Source organism: Rousettus aegyptiacus, unplaced genomic scaffold (genome assembly GCF_014176215.1).
Source record: "Rousettus aegyptiacus isolate mRouAeg1 unplaced genomic scaffold, mRouAeg1.p scaffold_m13_p_3, whole genome shotgun sequence".
NCBI lineage: Eukaryota > Metazoa > Chordata > Mammalia > Chiroptera > Pteropodidae > Rousettus > Rousettus aegyptiacus.
In genome coordinates, this window is record NW_023416306.1 from 28,897,801 (window position 1) to 28,914,006 (window position 16,206).

At 52.5% G+C, this 16,206-nt stretch overlaps 1 protein-coding gene across 1 annotated transcript; it reads right to left on the bottom strand.

The window, feature by feature from the left end:
• Positions 1-508: 508 nt before the first annotated feature.
• Positions 509-10,778, bottom strand: GRHPR (glyoxylate and hydroxypyruvate reductase). Its single transcript, XM_016146224.2, has 9 exons — positions 10,621-10,778; positions 8,903-9,033; positions 8,416-8,488; positions 7,747-7,863; positions 6,369-6,457; positions 5,122-5,226; positions 4,234-4,369; positions 2,728-2,858; positions 509-849 (listed from the first exon to the last, which is right to left on the bottom strand). Exons 1-9 carry the CDS (start codon positions 10,701-10,703, stop codon positions 728-730), a joined length of 987 nt encoding a protein of 328 aa, XP_016001710.2. The 5' UTR covers positions 10,704-10,778; the 3' UTR covers positions 509-727.
• Between the last annotated feature and the right edge of the window lie 5,428 nt (positions 10,779-16,206).

Genomic DNA, 16,206 nt, shown 5'->3' on the forward strand with positions numbered 1-16,206 from the left:
ACCTGCAAGTTTGGCTTGGCTATGGGGAATAGCTGGAACCTGACTTTCGGCAGGAGTAGGGGCCTGGGCCTTGGGGAGGAATGAGGTGATTAGAAAAAGGGCATCCACCTGGAGGTCGGGATGAGGCTGAGATAGATAAAAGGAGCAAAGTGTGAAGGTGCTGAACCTAATTTTAAAATAAAAATTAAGAAAGTCACCTACTTCTAGTTATTCTTACCTGGTTCTCTTCGCCATGAATATTTAATTTGCCCTGATGATCTAGGTTGCAGATTCAAATGCCATGTTCATGAATGGGGGTGTGGTTGTCCTGTTTTCAGTGACAGACACATGAAGGAATTTGAGCAGAGGAAGAGGGGTAAAGTGGTTTGGAGGGTTCTAATAATTAAAGTGCTAGAGGTTTAAGGACTGAGATGGGAAGCTGAACCTGCAGGTCACTAGAAGCCCTGATTTAGAAAAGGTAAAGCAGACGCTCTTGTCATTAGCTTCTGGCAGTTACAGGCCAACACAGTCTCTCAGAGAATTATTTAATAGAATTACATGCTTTTGGCTGAGATGTTTCCAACCACAGAAGTGGCAAGCACATCTGTCAGCTCCAGTGTTCCCTCCATGGAATCAGAAGAGATCAAACTTTTCCGTAGCTCCCGTCCTGTGGGTCCAAATCAAGCACCTGAAGCACCTGACACCACCCTGGGCCAGTTTGATTCCTGGCCCTCGCAGTCTCATCTGGCTACAGCTTGAGTTCGCTGGGCATTGGCTCCCCTCTCAGGCCAGCCAGCAAGTTGTTAACTGCTAACAAGGACATGGTGTTTCGGGTTGCATAGGTAGCACTGCCAATGTGGGGCAGGATCACTGGAAAAAAGAGGTCGAGAGCGAAGTAAGAGGGTGGGTCACGAGCCATAAGGCAGTCACTGCTTTCATGGCTAGGGCTTGCCCATGAGAACAAACAGCCTGCCTCAATAGTCCTTGATCTGCCTTTTCTCCTGCTGTCGCTAAGCACTTCACTACCCTCAGGCCGAGGGTTAGAGTAAGAGCAAAGAGAATCCAGGTTACTGACAACCAGACACAAGGATGACGAGGGGTATGTCTCCTATAAACAAGAATGCTGACCCAGAAGGGGTCTTGGAGCTTATCTGGAATCCAACCCTTTGGTTATCAGATAGTGAATGGTGCCAATTTCACTGCTCATCCACACCCTATGCTCCCTGAAAGTGATACCGCCTGGCTTCTGATCTACAGAAACGGTGACGAGATGAAATACTGGACAGCACACTGGCCCCACTTACTGCACAGCAAGTGAGGCCACTTATTCCCAAAGAGTGCCTCTCGAAAGCCGTTCCCTGGAGCACTGAGCTGAACTCCAAGGCCCTGGGGGGATGGGGCAGTTTTCTAGGCTGCGGGCACAGGCTTGACAACACAGCCAATATTCCTTTTCAGCTGGTATGGGGGCGTGGGGATGGTAGAGTTCCCAAGGGCTACAATAATGGGAGCATTCACTGGGGAAGGCAACCAAGGACCTTCTCTTTGGCTTTCTATTCCGGAATATAAATAAAGGACGGACTGGCCTAGACAAGGGCCCTAAGGCCCTTGCCACTCAGGCTTTGTATCAGTCTAGAGACAGAAACCATACCAGCCACCTGAACAGACAGAACTTAATATAAGAACTATTAACTAGGTATGAAGTTGTTAACTAGAAAACTGAGGAAGCTAAAAAGAGAACACCAAGGCAGTAGTTCTCAAAGGGTAGTCCCAGGCCCAGCAGCACTGGCGTGGGAGCATGTTAGATAGAAGAAAACATTCCCCGGTCCCCTCACTCCCGATCTCTTGCAGCAGAAACCCTTGGGGGCCCAGCAACCTGTGTTTGATCAGTCCTTCCAAGTAACTGAGGAATGTAACAGTTTAAGAAACCCTGCACTAAGGTGACAGAGACAGTGACTGGCGGAAGCATCTACCTCCCTAGGACTAGGGGGACAGAGGCAAAGGATGGGATTGTTAACACTTAGAAGACTGAAGGAAGGGCCTCTGCAACTCAGACCTCTGCGGCCAGGGCACTGACTGGCTTGTGTCTGAGGGGGCACAATGGTTAACCGGGTCCTGGGAAAACTGCAAACCGGATTCCCCAGCCACTACAGGAAGGAACTGCTCCTGCTAGTGAAGAAGCTGCTGTACGCCGCTCACAGACAGGAGGGCAGGAGGGAGCCAAGGCTGCTGCCTCCAGCCTGCCGGGCTGCCTCCGGCGTCCATACCGACAGGGCCCAGCAGAAACGGGGTGTGCAGAGTCCCAGCCGCTGCACCACAAAGCAGAATACACAAGGGTGGGTTTGGAGACGAGCTTAAGAATGGGCACAAGTTACAAATAGGTATTGTAATTACATATGTGACTTCTCACACTTAAACTGACAACGGCAATTTATAGTAATGGGTTGTACCTGTTACCTGTGACTAGCTATGAATATAAGACACACAGTCAAACCCCTCTTTTTAAACAAACTTACTCCCCACTCCCCCCCACCTCCATTCACTCCTTTAAGGACACAGACCTAGGTGAGCACACTCAGCAGGTCCTTCCCCTGTGTCGTTATATACCAGTGCCACTAACGGCACAAACGTTTACGGTCCCTTTGTGTTTGGTACTGTTCGCAGCAGCTTCACACACAGCACCTCCAGACCACCTACTATTGCGGTCCTGTCAGACGGGAGATAACTGAGTTGGGAAAGCACAGTTCTTACCACAGTTCTTCAGGGTCAGGAGAGGGTGGTTTGTGGGCAGTGGTTCTGGGGTCGTCACGTCCAGTCCAGCAGCTGCAATCTGGTTGCTGACCAAGGCCTGGTACAGGTCGTCCTGGTTTACCACATCTCCCCTGGGAATGACAGTGGGGATGTGGGTGCCCCAAAGCTCCCTCAACCCAGCCTCCCTCTCTCTCTACCCTTTAGGGCAGAACAACCCAAAGAATGAATTTTCCCACCAACCTTGGCGCTGACTTCTAAAGCGGAAAATTTTATATATACTTGTATATGTCTGTATAGTAATTCAGGTCTTAACAATCAGAAAAGCCCAGCCCTGCCACTTTCTAGCTGTGTGACCTTGAACAAGTGTCTCAAATTCTCTGTCTCAGGTTCCTCTTTCATAAGACAGGAAAATACCACCTAACTAACTCCCAGGAGTACTGACATGCACTACTGCATGAACCCGGAAGTCTGCATTTGTATAGGGCCCCATCCAGGTGTTTCTGATCTAGTGAGTCCCCAGACCACCTGCTAAGAAGCACCACAGCATGCCATTAGACACCTGCCTAACCGAGGGCAGAGGCACGAGGATACACCTAACTATACCCATCTGAGTAAGCAGTCTTCCTTCCTATGACTCAAGAACTGATTTGCTAGAGACTTCATATCGTGCACTAAATAATACTCAAGCAGTCATAAATAATACAGCATCCTGTACAGTATTGGGTCCAAGTGGGTGGTCCGTATATGGAAGCTGTGACATTGTAGGCCATCAGTATGAGCCCTGTGTTCACGCCACCTCCAGATACCTCCTTTGTAGCTAAACATTAGTAACTGTGGGAGCCTCTGGAGTGGAGAGCCCTAGGGATGACTTCATCCAACCCCTTCCCTCACCTTTGTTTGCCTCCAAACTGATTTAAGCAGGTTCTAAGGGTACCAGTTAGGAAGGGGTTAGAGGCAGAGAGGAAGGTCAGCCCCCTTCATATGCCCAGTGGCCTTAAGGCAACCTTGGGACATTCTGAGGAACCAAGACAGCCTGAATTTTAGGTCTGTCTTCCCAGAAGCATGAAGGTTCAAGCTGTCACTGACACACAGACAAACCCAGGCTCAACACAAAGGAAAGTGGCCTCTGAAGGGCTGTAAGACAGTGACGTTTGACCGACTGCAGTACAGAGGAACAGGGGCTGCCCAAGGTTACCTGGGAACCTGCTGCCATCATGCCTCCATTTACTGAACCAACACTGTGCTGTGCCCAGCCCTGAGCAAGGCCGGAGGGACTGCCGGAAACCAGACAGACCAGGCCTTGCTCTCATGGCTCCTCCACCCAGCCTGGGCGTTTTACTGTATGTATTTCTGAGTTGGCTGGTTGGTTGGTTTGTGGAGACCGCCAAACTCAGCCTGAGGTCTCATCGACAACCCATGGGGACGAAAAACCTCAGACTACAGCAGCAGGGACAACCCCTCTGTAGGCTCACCGTGACCCATGGGAGTCAGGCAGCCCCAGGATACCTGCTGATGTTGACAAACACAGCTGTTTTCTTCATTTGCTGGAAGAAGTCCTTGTTGCAGAGCCCCTTGGTTGCAGGCGTTAAGGAGCAGGCCACGATGATGAAATCAGACGCGGCGGCCAGCTGGGGGGTGGTCACTGGGGGAGGGAGGGGCTGATGCTGAGTCGCAGGTTAGAGACAGCAAGAGGGTAGGAGACCAGACCCTTCCCTCCTCCTCCCATAATGGAAACTCCCCAGGTGTTTCCTGAAGGCCTTGTCTCCACCTGGACTACTCTGATAGCTGTACAAAGTCGACAGCCACTCATGGGATCCTAGTATATTCACCCAGCCTCTTGGTCTAACTGATGGGGAAACTGAGGCTAAAGAGAGGCAGGAATTTGTTCAAGGTCACACAGTAGGAACTGGGCCACTCTGGCTTTCACCAACTTCAGGGCCCAATGTGCCAAGGCGCTAAGGAATGGCTGAAACCCACCCCACCCTTTGAACGCCAAGCTGTGCATCCCACCGAGGGGCTGGATCCACCTGGACATGGGCTGGGGGCATAGTGCTCATCAGTTTATTAAGGAAACTGAGTGAAAGTTTCCAGCAGTTCCTTCCGTCTGTCCTCATTCCTGCTGCTCTGCCCATGGTTACAAGGGACTCTGAAAGGTAGACCTGAGTGTTCTGCTGGCACGGAGAGAACTCACCGTGTGGCCTAGATAAGTCTCTGTGCTCCCTCAGTGGGCCTCTGTCCAGGGCAGGTAGATTAGGTAACACCTAAGGGACACCACAGGCCCTGGACACACCTGAAGCTCCTGCATTCTGCCTGCAAATGCTACTATTACAGAAAATAGGGAGAATGCTCTGACCATGCAGATGGGGCTCCTGTGGAAATCAAAGTTTTACCTACCAAACTCTGCCTGGAATTCTGCTGCTTCCTTAGGCTTGGGTTGGCGCCCTGTGTATAGAAATCTCTGGACGCCAAATGGTTTCAGACGCCGAGCAATGGCCTGGCCTGGAGACAAGGAGTCAAAGTCATGGCTTATTCCCAGGACCTCAGAGGGAAGGGGCAGCAGCACCCAGCAGCTAAAGGGACAGGGAGCCCTTGGTGGGAGAGGGAGACAGATCCCTTCCTCAGCACAGTCCCAACACTAACTGGTCCGGCCTGTGTAACCAGACCCCAGCCAGCTCACAGCCTTCAGGGGTCCACGCGACAGCCCTTCAAAGAGCTGGAGGCAGCACCACACCTCCTCGGTGGCTGTGACTGGCTTCTGCTGTCCTTACACGGCCCCCGCCACCCTGAGGGGCATTTACTAACCTTGAGTATGGGGCCTAGTACCCCAGGAGAGGTCTGACCAAACAGTCTCCTCCCATCTTTCTGGACCTTCTGCTTTCGTTAATGCAGCCTCAGACCTCATTTCACTTCTCGAGGGCATTGCCAAACTGCCAACTCATCCCAATCTGTAAGACCTTTTCACATATGCTGCTGCTGAGACAGGCTTGAGCAGTTGGATTTTAGACTCAGCACATGCCCCAAAGCTGGAGAGTTCTTCCAAACGACTCTCCAGTGTGAAAGGCAGGGCTGCTAGCTGACCAGACAGATTATCCACACTTGCCATCCTCACTCTCACTTCTGCACCAGGCAGGATGCCAGAGAACCATAAAGGCTTGAGCCTTTATGCCAGGCTTCTCCAAATGGGGGACACTGGAAGAAAAACAGATCTGCCCCATCCTCAGGTTCACAGGTAAGCTCTGCCCATGGCACCCTCGGGTTCCTGAGTTAAGGCTTTATAAGTCAGATGCCTTCCAGAACCCAGCACGGGCTCTCCCCCAGGAATCCCTTCCTAAAGACTCCACCTCAGCCATCATTGCTTTCACCTGTGTTGTATGGCGCTGTGGTCATTAAGAACCTTGGCCCTTCCACCTAGTGAGTTCTTAAAGAACTCCAGTGTTTCTTTTTTTCAGTTTTGTTTTTGCCTGTTTTATGAAGCTGTGTCTTCTCATTAGAGGTATCCCTACTGCATGCAAAGTGCACTGATAACATACAGTTATGGCAACGCTTTCCAAAGAAGGACTGTCAGTATCCAGACACATGGAACTGGAGACTAACCAAGCCATGCGAGCCGGAGTGGGCAAGAGGGTAAGTTGGGGCCTCACCTATGCGCCCCAGCCCGATGATGCCGACGGTGCTCTCCGTGAGGCCGTAGCCACACATCCACAGGGGCTGCCATGAGGTCCAGCCACCACTGCAGGGAGGGAGAGGGGTAGATAAGAGGCTCCAGCCTTGAGCAAAGATGAGGGCCCACTGTGAATGCACTTACCCAGCACCCTGGGACAGGGGCTGTGGTCCAAGGGGTAACCCCTTCCCTCCAGGTCAAACGGCTGAGGGTGGCATAAGTTACCCCCTCAGCCACTCAGCACTGCTGACAAGCAGCAGGAATGACTCATCCTTTAAAGCCACTGGGGACAGAGAATCTGGAAGGGGCCAAAGAAGTTCTCACCCCATTTTTTCAGATGGGAAACTGAGACCAGAAAGGGTGACCTGTCTGAGGTCACACAGGGTTGGGAACAGTGGGTTGCAAACTTGGGATCTCCGATTCCAAAATTAGTATTCTCAGCACCCCAGGAAGGTAAAAAAAGTAAAGCCATAGCCCCATCCCTGTTGCCTTGGGTGGACACAGGAACAGAGCCTGTCTTGAGCTACCTCCATTGAAGGTGCTGACACCCCAAATAGGAGGGTGAGTGGGAGATTAGGCATTGCGTGTGATCAGCCCCATGCTGCTTTCCAGCTCCGCCCCTGCCACATCCCCTGTGCAGAGCCTATGCTCCTGGGTCCACATTCTCCGAGCACCTGCACTTGCATGCCTCCTGGACTTTGTTCAGGCTGGTCCCGGCACCTGGAATACCTTCCCCATTTCTGGATATACAGACCCAAATCCCTGATCGGAAACCCGCAGGCCAGATTTCAAAATTTTTCAGATTTTAGAAAGGTAGTATGGTGCATATGCTATATTCTACCTAACACCCTCAGCGGCATCTGGGGTGGTATACTGTATCAAACACCATGCTATATCTGCAGCAAAACATGAATAGTCACACTGACTTGGAGGAATAAAAACCATGAGCAGCCTCCTGTAAGTTCAAATCAAGTTTTGCTACCAAAAGATTTATGAAACAATCTTCAGATTTCAGAGCTTTTGGATTTCCGCATTGCAAAGAATGGTGGACCTGTCTAAGCGCTCAAGAGTATGCCCACCTGCTACTTCTGTAAAGCCTCCCCTGATCTACACTCCTCGACCCGTCTTCTCATCTCTATTATTCTCTTCTCTTAGGATTTCCCTTCATGTCCTATTTATTTCAGCTCTGCCTTGCGCTTTAGTATTTTGGCTTTGTCTGACCCCACCCCCCTCACTGGATAGGGCACATCTGGGGACAGGGATCATATCTGGGGACAGGGATCATATCTGGGCTAGGGAGGCACTGCTCAGAGCCAGCTGCTGAGTGGAGCCAACCTTTCTGCCAGGTGTTCACTCACTTCTTCACTTCCCCGATGGCTTCCGGCAGCCGGCGACAGGTGGTGAGCAGCAGGGAGACGGCAAGTTCTGCAGTGGCGTCTGTCAGGACATCTGGGGTGTAGCCCACACGGATCCCGCTATAAATCAAACATCTGGTGGTAACACTGGCCTCAAGCGCCTTCACCAGTTTCTAATGCTGGGACATTTCCATGCTGCCGCTTGGCTCCTTCTTTGTGCTGCCTGCCAGGAGCTGTAATGAGTACTCAGGAGTGGTCAGCCCTCATTCCATTTCAGTAGCTCCCATTTTGGGAAGGACATGAAAATGGGAGCTGAGGGTCCAAAGTCTGGGGCAAGTAATTTCTTAACTTTTCTGAATTTCTTCATCTAAAGAAGCACATAATACTTGCCTTTCCTACTTCAAGGGATTATTGCAGGGGTGAGGGGTCAAAAAGATAATGAAGGTGAAAGGGTGCTTGCTACCTGGCCAGAGATTAACCACTGTCTTTGACTTCTTGGGTTTATTTTAACTGACCTGTGCATATGTGGACAGATTTTGTTCATCAGCCACCTCACAGTCTCACTGAATGGTCAAGGATATGAAATAAAAACGAAGACTCAGCTCCTCTTCCTCCTTGCCTGGTAGTCACCCCTCACCCTAGGTCCCCTTCCAGAACCCAAGCTGCATTTACCGCTTCTTGATTTCATCCAAAGCCAAGTGGTCGACGCCCACGGACAGCGTGCTGATGACTTTGAGATTGGCTCCTGTTGTTCAGAGAAAGCATTGTTTCGATCTTTCCTTGTGGGATTCAAACTCTCCCACGCACTCCAGATGGGCCTCAAAAGAGCAGGGATTTGCTAGGGTCCATAAAGCAAGGCTGTGTCTTGGCTGGACAAGGGCCCAGGGCCTTGGGATGCCCTCCCCCACACCCTGCTGCCTCCATGCATGGTCTTTGCCCTCTGAGGTCCATCCTCCAGAGATTTGCAGGCAGGAGAGGAGCAATGCGTTTGCCAGATGCAGCTGCGCACAACTGCTCCCTCTTGCCTAGTCCTATAGCCAATGCCTCAACTCAAAGAGGTCACTGCAGGCCTGCTCAGGGAGCTAGTGGCGGCAAGCTGATGTGCCCTATAGGCCAAGCCACCCTCGGAATCCTCCCCAGACCTGCCCGGGGCACACACCTGCAGTATCTAGGAGCTTCTTGTCCACACGGTTAGAGAGGATGCAAAGCAGGCCGTGTGCTCCAGTCAGACCTCGCTCCAGATCCTTGTAGGTGATGGGCTCCTCCGAATCCCACTGTTCCACTTCACAGCTAAAGGCAAAGGAAAGACCACTCAGAAGTAGGAGAGCCCCTTAGATGCTCCCAGGCCCGAAAGTACCCCCAGCCACATCTGCAGCCCCCTCTCAGAGTGGGAAACATTGCCTTTTGCTTCCTCTGGCCTCAGGCTCCCTGAGGCTGGCTGAAGGGAGCTGGGGTCAGCTATGGGCAACTACAGAACTATCCTGAGAGGGTGGCTGAAGGGCTATCACAGAGCAGAGAGGGATGAGAAGAGCCTAAACTGAAAGGAGAAAGTCATGGGGACAGTTCTCAGCTCAACACAAGAAAGAGCTTTCTCACTCTCACAGGAAGCCTCACAGGTAGTGAGCCTCCTGGCCCGAGGTGGTGAACTGTTGGGAAGGCGCGCGTGTGGGGGGGCAGGGTGGGGGGGGGGGGCTGTTCCTGAATCAGAAGAGAGTGGATTCCACGTTCTGTTGCATGTCCTGTCCTGTGAGTCCATGAAATGAAAAATTCTAGTACTTGGACTTTGCAAGATCAAAGCAATGTAACATAAAGCAGTGTACTTATGGACACTGGGCATGTTTCCAAGTCCTGACCATTAAACTCTGTGCAGCCAATATGTATGGAGCATCTACATATGCCGATCACGAGATGGCTGCTGGCATCTCTCAGAGCACCCTGCTGCAGTACCTGGCCAACTAAGCCCCAGGCACAAGCTCCCTTTCACATTCCTTCCCACGAGCATGGCTCTGTGCTACAGCAGTGTGAGATACTGCCGCTTTTTCTGCCTTTCCCTTCCCCTCAATGCTTGGTACCTGACAGGTCCCCAGCAAAGTTCTCCCTTCCTGACATTAGCAGGGCAGACCAGTAGACTGCAGCGCTGACCGCGGCTAGACAGCGAGTTCAAACCCCGGCCCTGCCACATGCATAGCTGACTTTCCGCAAAAAAACTTAACCTCTCCCAGCCTCCATTTTCTCATCTGTAAAACAGGAACCATAATACCCACCTCACGGTGTTGCAAGGATTAAAAGAGTTTAATATACATATGAAGCACTTGGTGAAGCACTTGGCAAAGCTGGCACACGGGCTTCAATTTAAGAAGTGTCACAAAAGGCCGCTGCCTACCGTGCAAGGGACCATATGGGAGACTGCCAAGGTCTCTGACCCCGTTAAGTGACCTTGGAGGGTAAAGGATTAACAGCCTGGACCTTGGATCCTGAGCGGTCGCCCCTCTCCCCAGGCCTCACCCCCACTGCAAGCGCCAGAGGAGCGCAGGTCCCAACGTCACTGCAACGCGCCTGGAGAAAGCTGCGCCGTAAAAAACTTTACGCTTCCCCAAAACTCCAAGACTGCCCCCGCCGGTCAAAGGTTGGAAAGTCTGGTCAAGGCCCAAGAGCAGGATTCCGGCTCTATCTGGCCCCCGCAACCGCCCCATTCTCCTCACCAAAAATAACCCGCGCACCCCCAAAGTAGCTCTTGGAGGCCCTGTGTGCGGGGGTGCCGGAGATCCTGGGGAGGTGCCGGGGCTCCGCAGCCCCTTCCCCGAGACCACCCCCAGCACCGCGCGGGGGGGCAGGGTGGCTCGGGGCGCAGAGTGGCGCGGGCTGCCGGGCTCTTACTCTGAGGCTCGCGCGAGGGCGGCCCTGCCCTCGGGGGAGATCCTGCAGGTAATGAACACCTTCATGAGTCGCACTGGCCTCATCCAACCGGCTGCCGCTGGACACCGACCCGGACCACTGCGGCCGGAAGGGGCACGCGACGTGGAGGCGGGCCCCGGGCCTCGGAAGGGGCGGGCCCGGGGCTGGAGGGGGCGGGCCCGGGGCTGGGGAGGGCTGGCCGGGTGTGGGCGGGGCGCGGGTGGGCCTGAGTCGCGGCGTGGGGGGCTGCGGCGGCGTGGGGACCGCGTGTTCAGGCGGTGACAGCGTGTGTTTGCGTGCGGTGTGACTGTGGGGCCCCGACTGTGTGCCTCGCTGCAGCTGTAGGTGTGCGATTAAGCCTTAATGGATCTGGAACTGTTCGGGAGGTGATGGGGCCAGGCTGATGCTTTGGCCCTTGGCCCCGCAGGGCCTCCCTCTGGGAACCCACTGCCTCAGGGTCTCCGTGACTGGCAGGGGGGTCTGGAGTCTGGGGTGGGTCACGGTGCATCCAGGGGAGAGTCCTGTGGGAGTGTGTGGATGTCTGTGAGGGTGCCCACAGCTGGGAGAGCGTGTCTGTGTTCCGGGAGTGGGGGTGCAATCAGGGACCGTCCCTGAGTGCCCTGACCATCCTTGCTGGGTCTTTTCCATCACGGTCACACTCTTCCTGGCAGAGTCCTTTGGTCACCGGGACTGGCTCTGAACCTAGTGTATTGTACACACACAGGAGGCTGGACCAGGGCAGTCTGCGTCCAGGAATGGCCTCTTTAATACTTGGAGCAGTTCCCAAATGAAGCTCACAGTTGTGATGGGGAGTTTAATCTGTCATGGGCCACCCAGCGTCCTGGACACCTGCTGTCTGGCTGGAGGCAGGTCATCTTAGGGCCAGCGCAGGATGTGCTGGATGGGGCTGTGTGGGGTCATCATGGGCAGACCAGGAATTTGCAGTCAGATGGGTCCGGATCCTGGTCTGGTTACAAGCTGCGTGGTCTTAGTTCCCATCATCTTCCTAAGGCTCAATTTCTTTAGCTACAACATGGGGTTATGAGCACTTACTTTGAGGGTTATTGTGATTATTAAACAAGCAATATTTGCACTGACCCCAGGCCATGTTCACTAAGCATGGAGACCATGGAGGAGAGAGGTGAGGAGCTCAGGCTTTGAACACAGACTGGGTTTACATTCCAGCTCTGCCGCGGACTAAAGACAAGTCATTGGACCTCTGTGTGCCTCAGTTTCCTCACCTGTAATGGTAGTACCTGCTTCATGGCTTGTTGAGAAGATGAACTAGGTGTAGTGCTACGACAGCAGGTAACACACCTAGTGGGTGCTTGACAACTAGTAACACATCCCAGGAACCCCACATGCTAGTGCCCTGGGACCGACAGTTGGTCAGAGATGCAGATACTAAAGCCAGACTCAGGACAAGTGGGAGGGCCCAGACCTGTCCCTCAGTTCGGCTGCCTTTGTCTCTGCTAGAGGCTGTTCAAGTACTTGTTCCCAGGCCTGGGAGCACCCAGAGGGCAAAAATCCCTGCCTGGTGGTCTCTTCTCTGTTGATTTTACCTGAATCAATTCAGCCAACTTAGTGCCCAGACGGGAAACAGAGATAGGAACAGAAAGGTGACATCTCTAGCTTAGGGCAACACAGCAAGTCTCAGGAGAGGCCAGAGCTGGCATCTGGGGCCACCTGGATCCCTGGCCAGGGCTCCACCCTGTCATCTCTCCCTCTTAAGTAACAGATTACCAAAATGTCTTTCCCACAGACTGTTATCTGCTAGGGCACCTCAGGGACACTTTCTGAAACACCTCAAACATTGACACAATGAGATGTTTTTCTTTTCCTAGGCCAGGCCCTCTGGCGACAGCACTGTCTCTGTGGCTCTAACCTTTGTTAATCAGTGGTGACACCTGAGCCCAGCTCCTCGCACACACTAGGATAGGTGAGGACACTGGACAAGCCTGTCTGCCAGGGTCAGAAGGGGGAGCATGACAGGTCAGTGGGCCCCCTCCTCTAAGATGAAGCCCCCAGCTGGCGCTTAGTAAGTTCTACTGGGTGATAGGCATGAGACAGAACATGGAGCCAGCTGAGGGCCCTGGAGGAGGCATCAAGTAAAGTGGTCAGGAGAGGAAGAATCTAAACTGGACGGGATTCAGAGGGCTGGCCTGGACTTTGCAGGCTAAAACCGATCATCTAATAAGTAACTAAGATTGACGGAGCTCTTAGAAAGTTCCCAGCACTGTCCTAAGCAACTTTCTATAATTTAAACCTCTCAACACCTTGTAAGGCACATACTGTTACTTGCCCCACTCCATAGATGAGAAAGCTGAGGGCAAGAACGATGAAGTCATTTGCTTAGGGTCACACAGCTAGTGAGAGGCAGAGCTTGGATGTAAGCCCAGCACCCTGACTCCAGACCCAAGCTCTTAACCACTGTGTAAGCCTTGTGGGAGTGGGGAGAGCGTCTTGTTCCATTTGGGCTGTGGTAACAAAATACCTCAGACTGGGTGGCTTAAACATCCGACATTTATTTCTCACAGTTCTAGAAGCTTGCAAGTCCCACATCAAAGTGCTGGCAGATTTAGTTCCCTGTGAGAGCCATCTTCCTGGCTTGTAGAGGCTCATCTTCTCACTGTATCCTTACATGGTGGAAGGGGCAAGGGAGCTTTCCAAGGCCTCTATCATAAGGCCTAGTATGTTTACGGTTTAATTTTTCACTAAAATTTTGATCTCTCTCTCTATTTTTTTCTGGTAGCCAGCAAGTTGTTCAATACCTTTTATGAGATAATCCATCTTTTTCCCACTGATTTGAAATTCTACCACTATCATATACTAAATTTGGGTCTACTAGGGTCGATTTCTGAACTTCATATTCTGTTCTGTTGAGCTATCTATCTAGTATATGTGACTAGTCATATGTGAGATAGTAAAGGGGTGTTGTTTAAACCACTAAGTGTGTGGTCATTTGTTATGCAGCAATAGTGCACTGATACAGGTGAGGACACATCTGAAGGGCTTGTTAGCAGCAGAAAGGTAGGTACCTAGGGCTTGTGTTGTTTCCGAGGCTTTCCGAGGACAAGGCTGGCTCCAAAGATCTGCCACAAACTGGCCAGGTAGCATTAGGCAAAACGTTTCTTCTGTCCTATTCTTGGTTTTCAAACTACAGAACAGGGACAATCTTTTGATATCGCGGTGGTTAGTATGAACTGAGTGCAGGGTTGAGGCTTCAGAGGATACACAGGAAATGTTGACGGAATGGAATTGACTTTCAATTTCACCCCTTTAGCCAGGAGAAGAAAATGGGCCCAAGGCATGTCCAAAACCATGCCAGGCATTTCCCGCCTCCCTGTCCCCATAGCTGTGGTACTTGCCCCCTGCAGAACCTTCTCCTGCTCCAGGCCTTGGACCCCTCCTGCCCTTGGTCAGGGGATGTGGAGTGCTCAGGGGTCTTGGCTAAGGGCAGCCTGGCTGAGGTGTCTACTTAGCCCTTGGGCATCTGTTCTGGTCATCTGGCTTCTGTCTGATCTCTAAGACTTGCCCCCACTCCCGGCTTCTGGAATCTGGAACCTTGGGTGCCTGAGCCAACACAGTTACCTTCCTGAGCCCTGATCGGCTGTTTTGGAGACCTCACTCTCATCTCCACTGTCCCCCCTAGCCCTGGCTAGAGTCCAGCCTTGGTCCTCTGGGCTGGGGTCCCACCGTAGCACCCCAGGGATGAACTTCTAACCTAGTCCCCTCACCACCCACTCCAGCAGAGAATAACTCAGCCTGGGCATATGTCCCAGAGACCCCTGAAGATCGAATAGCCAGGGGCAGCTGCAGGGTAAGAGACAGGGAGAGTACAGCTACCCACTCCCCAGGCCATGGGGAAGGGCGACATAGAGAAAAAGAGGCAACATATAGAAAAGTGCCCACCAGGACTCGGCACAGTGCAGTTGCCCCTAATTCCGAATCAGCCTTTATGGGTACCTGCACTGTGATGCTGATGCTGCTGGTCCACAGACTGCACTTTGAATACCAAGGGGCTAGGGAATCTTCCAACTTGGCCAGCCTGTGAGATCCCAAGTGACTCTTTGCTTACTGATCCCACTGTTCAATGAAAACTTGATCACCGAGAGGTGCAGATGAAGTGGGCCCCACCATTTGTAGCCTTCACCTCTGTTCTATGTTTTCCTTGCTTTATTTATTCCCCCCCCCCCGCCCCCGCCCCTCCAGGAGAACATAAACTCCCTGAGAGCCAGAACCTTGTTACTTTGTTTACCACAGTTGTGCCACAGTCTTGCATAGGACAGGTGCTCAGTAAGTATTTGTTTAAGAAACAATGAATGAGGCAGGTGGTGAGCCTCCCTTATTGCTCATCCCCCACTGGGAATTTGTCATTTTGTCACCACCTAGTGGACACTTTTGTGTACTGCGGGGTGGGGGAGAAAAATGCTCTACTTGTTTTGAATCTGGCCCAGACAGAAGGTGGCGGAGGCCAGCGTGGGCCGAGAGCGGCCCCTTGTGGTGCTCCTGTTATCTGTGTTCCTCCCTAAGGCACAGAGCTCCTTGGAGAAGAGGCTTCCTGGAGGAGGTGGCATTTGAGCTGAACAGAGAAGGCAATAAGGTTTGTAATGGTGGGAATGAGAGAGGGAGAAAAGGCATTCCTAGCAGGATGAACAGCATGAGCAAAGGTCTGGAGGCTGGAAAGCAAGGGCATATGCCAAAAGGGACGAGAAGTAGAAGCTGCTGAGGTGGGCAGAGGAAGATGAGGCTGGATAGTGACACAGGAGGAGGAAAAGAGGCCCCAAGGAAAGTCAGTATTTGATCTTAGTGTTTGATTCATGCCAGGCACCTCACACACACAGGAGTTCATTTAATTCTTGCAAAGCCCCATGAGGTAGATTTTAGGGCCCCTATTTTACAGATAAGCCAACTGACGCAGCTGGATGAAGTGCCTTGAGCCAAAGTCACACAGCTGGCAAGGAACAGAACTAGATTTGGTCTAGACCATGTGACTGTTTCTCTCCTTCCTGATGGGAATGCCTGCCCCTGGCTTGTGCCTGCATGGGAAGGCATGTTGGTAGGGCATATGTGAGAAGGTAGGGACTGCGCCGCAGAGCACTGATCTCTATGTCTCAAGCTTGACAGCACATCTGGGGCCCTTCCTATGCTCACCCTTATGGGCCTAGAGCCCCCGCCTGGGTGGCAGGATACCACTGAGTCTCAGCTCTATCTGGGCTCACTTCACCTCTGTGGGCCACAGAGTACAATGGCTATAATGACTTGTAAAGGGACCGCAGAGATCTCTGATTCACCTGTTATACCGGTATGGAAACTGATGCCCAGGGAGAGGAAGGAACTTCCGGATGATGCACACCAAGCTAGGTTCAGTGTGGCTTTCATCCTGGCCCCTGCCTGGGCTTTCATCTGGTAGCTGGAAGCTGCTGCTACCAGACAAGGGACCTGAGCCCTGGCTACAGAGGGTAGTACAGGGCCCAGTTGGGCCCTCTTGGCCAGCCCAGGCCCTGGGGAAATGTGTTTGAGTTTTACTTCCCAGTGACACGTGTCCCTGGGGATGGGGTGAGTGTA

Excerpts from the sequence above, each read along its gene's own strand:
- GRHPR (XM_016146224.2), bottom strand. The coding sequence starts at position 10,703 with ATGAGGCCAGTGCGACTCATGAAGGTGTTCATTACCTGCAGGATCTCC. Across the intron at positions 9,034-10,620 it reads GCCCTCGCGCGAGCCTCAGA|CTGTGAAGTGGAACAGTGGG; the intron begins GTAAGAGCCCGG and ends CTTTGCCTTTAG. Across the intron at positions 850-2,727 it reads CCTGACCCTGAAGAACTGTG|TGATCCTGCCCCACATTGGC; the intron begins GTAAGAACTGTG and ends TCTTTTTTCCAG.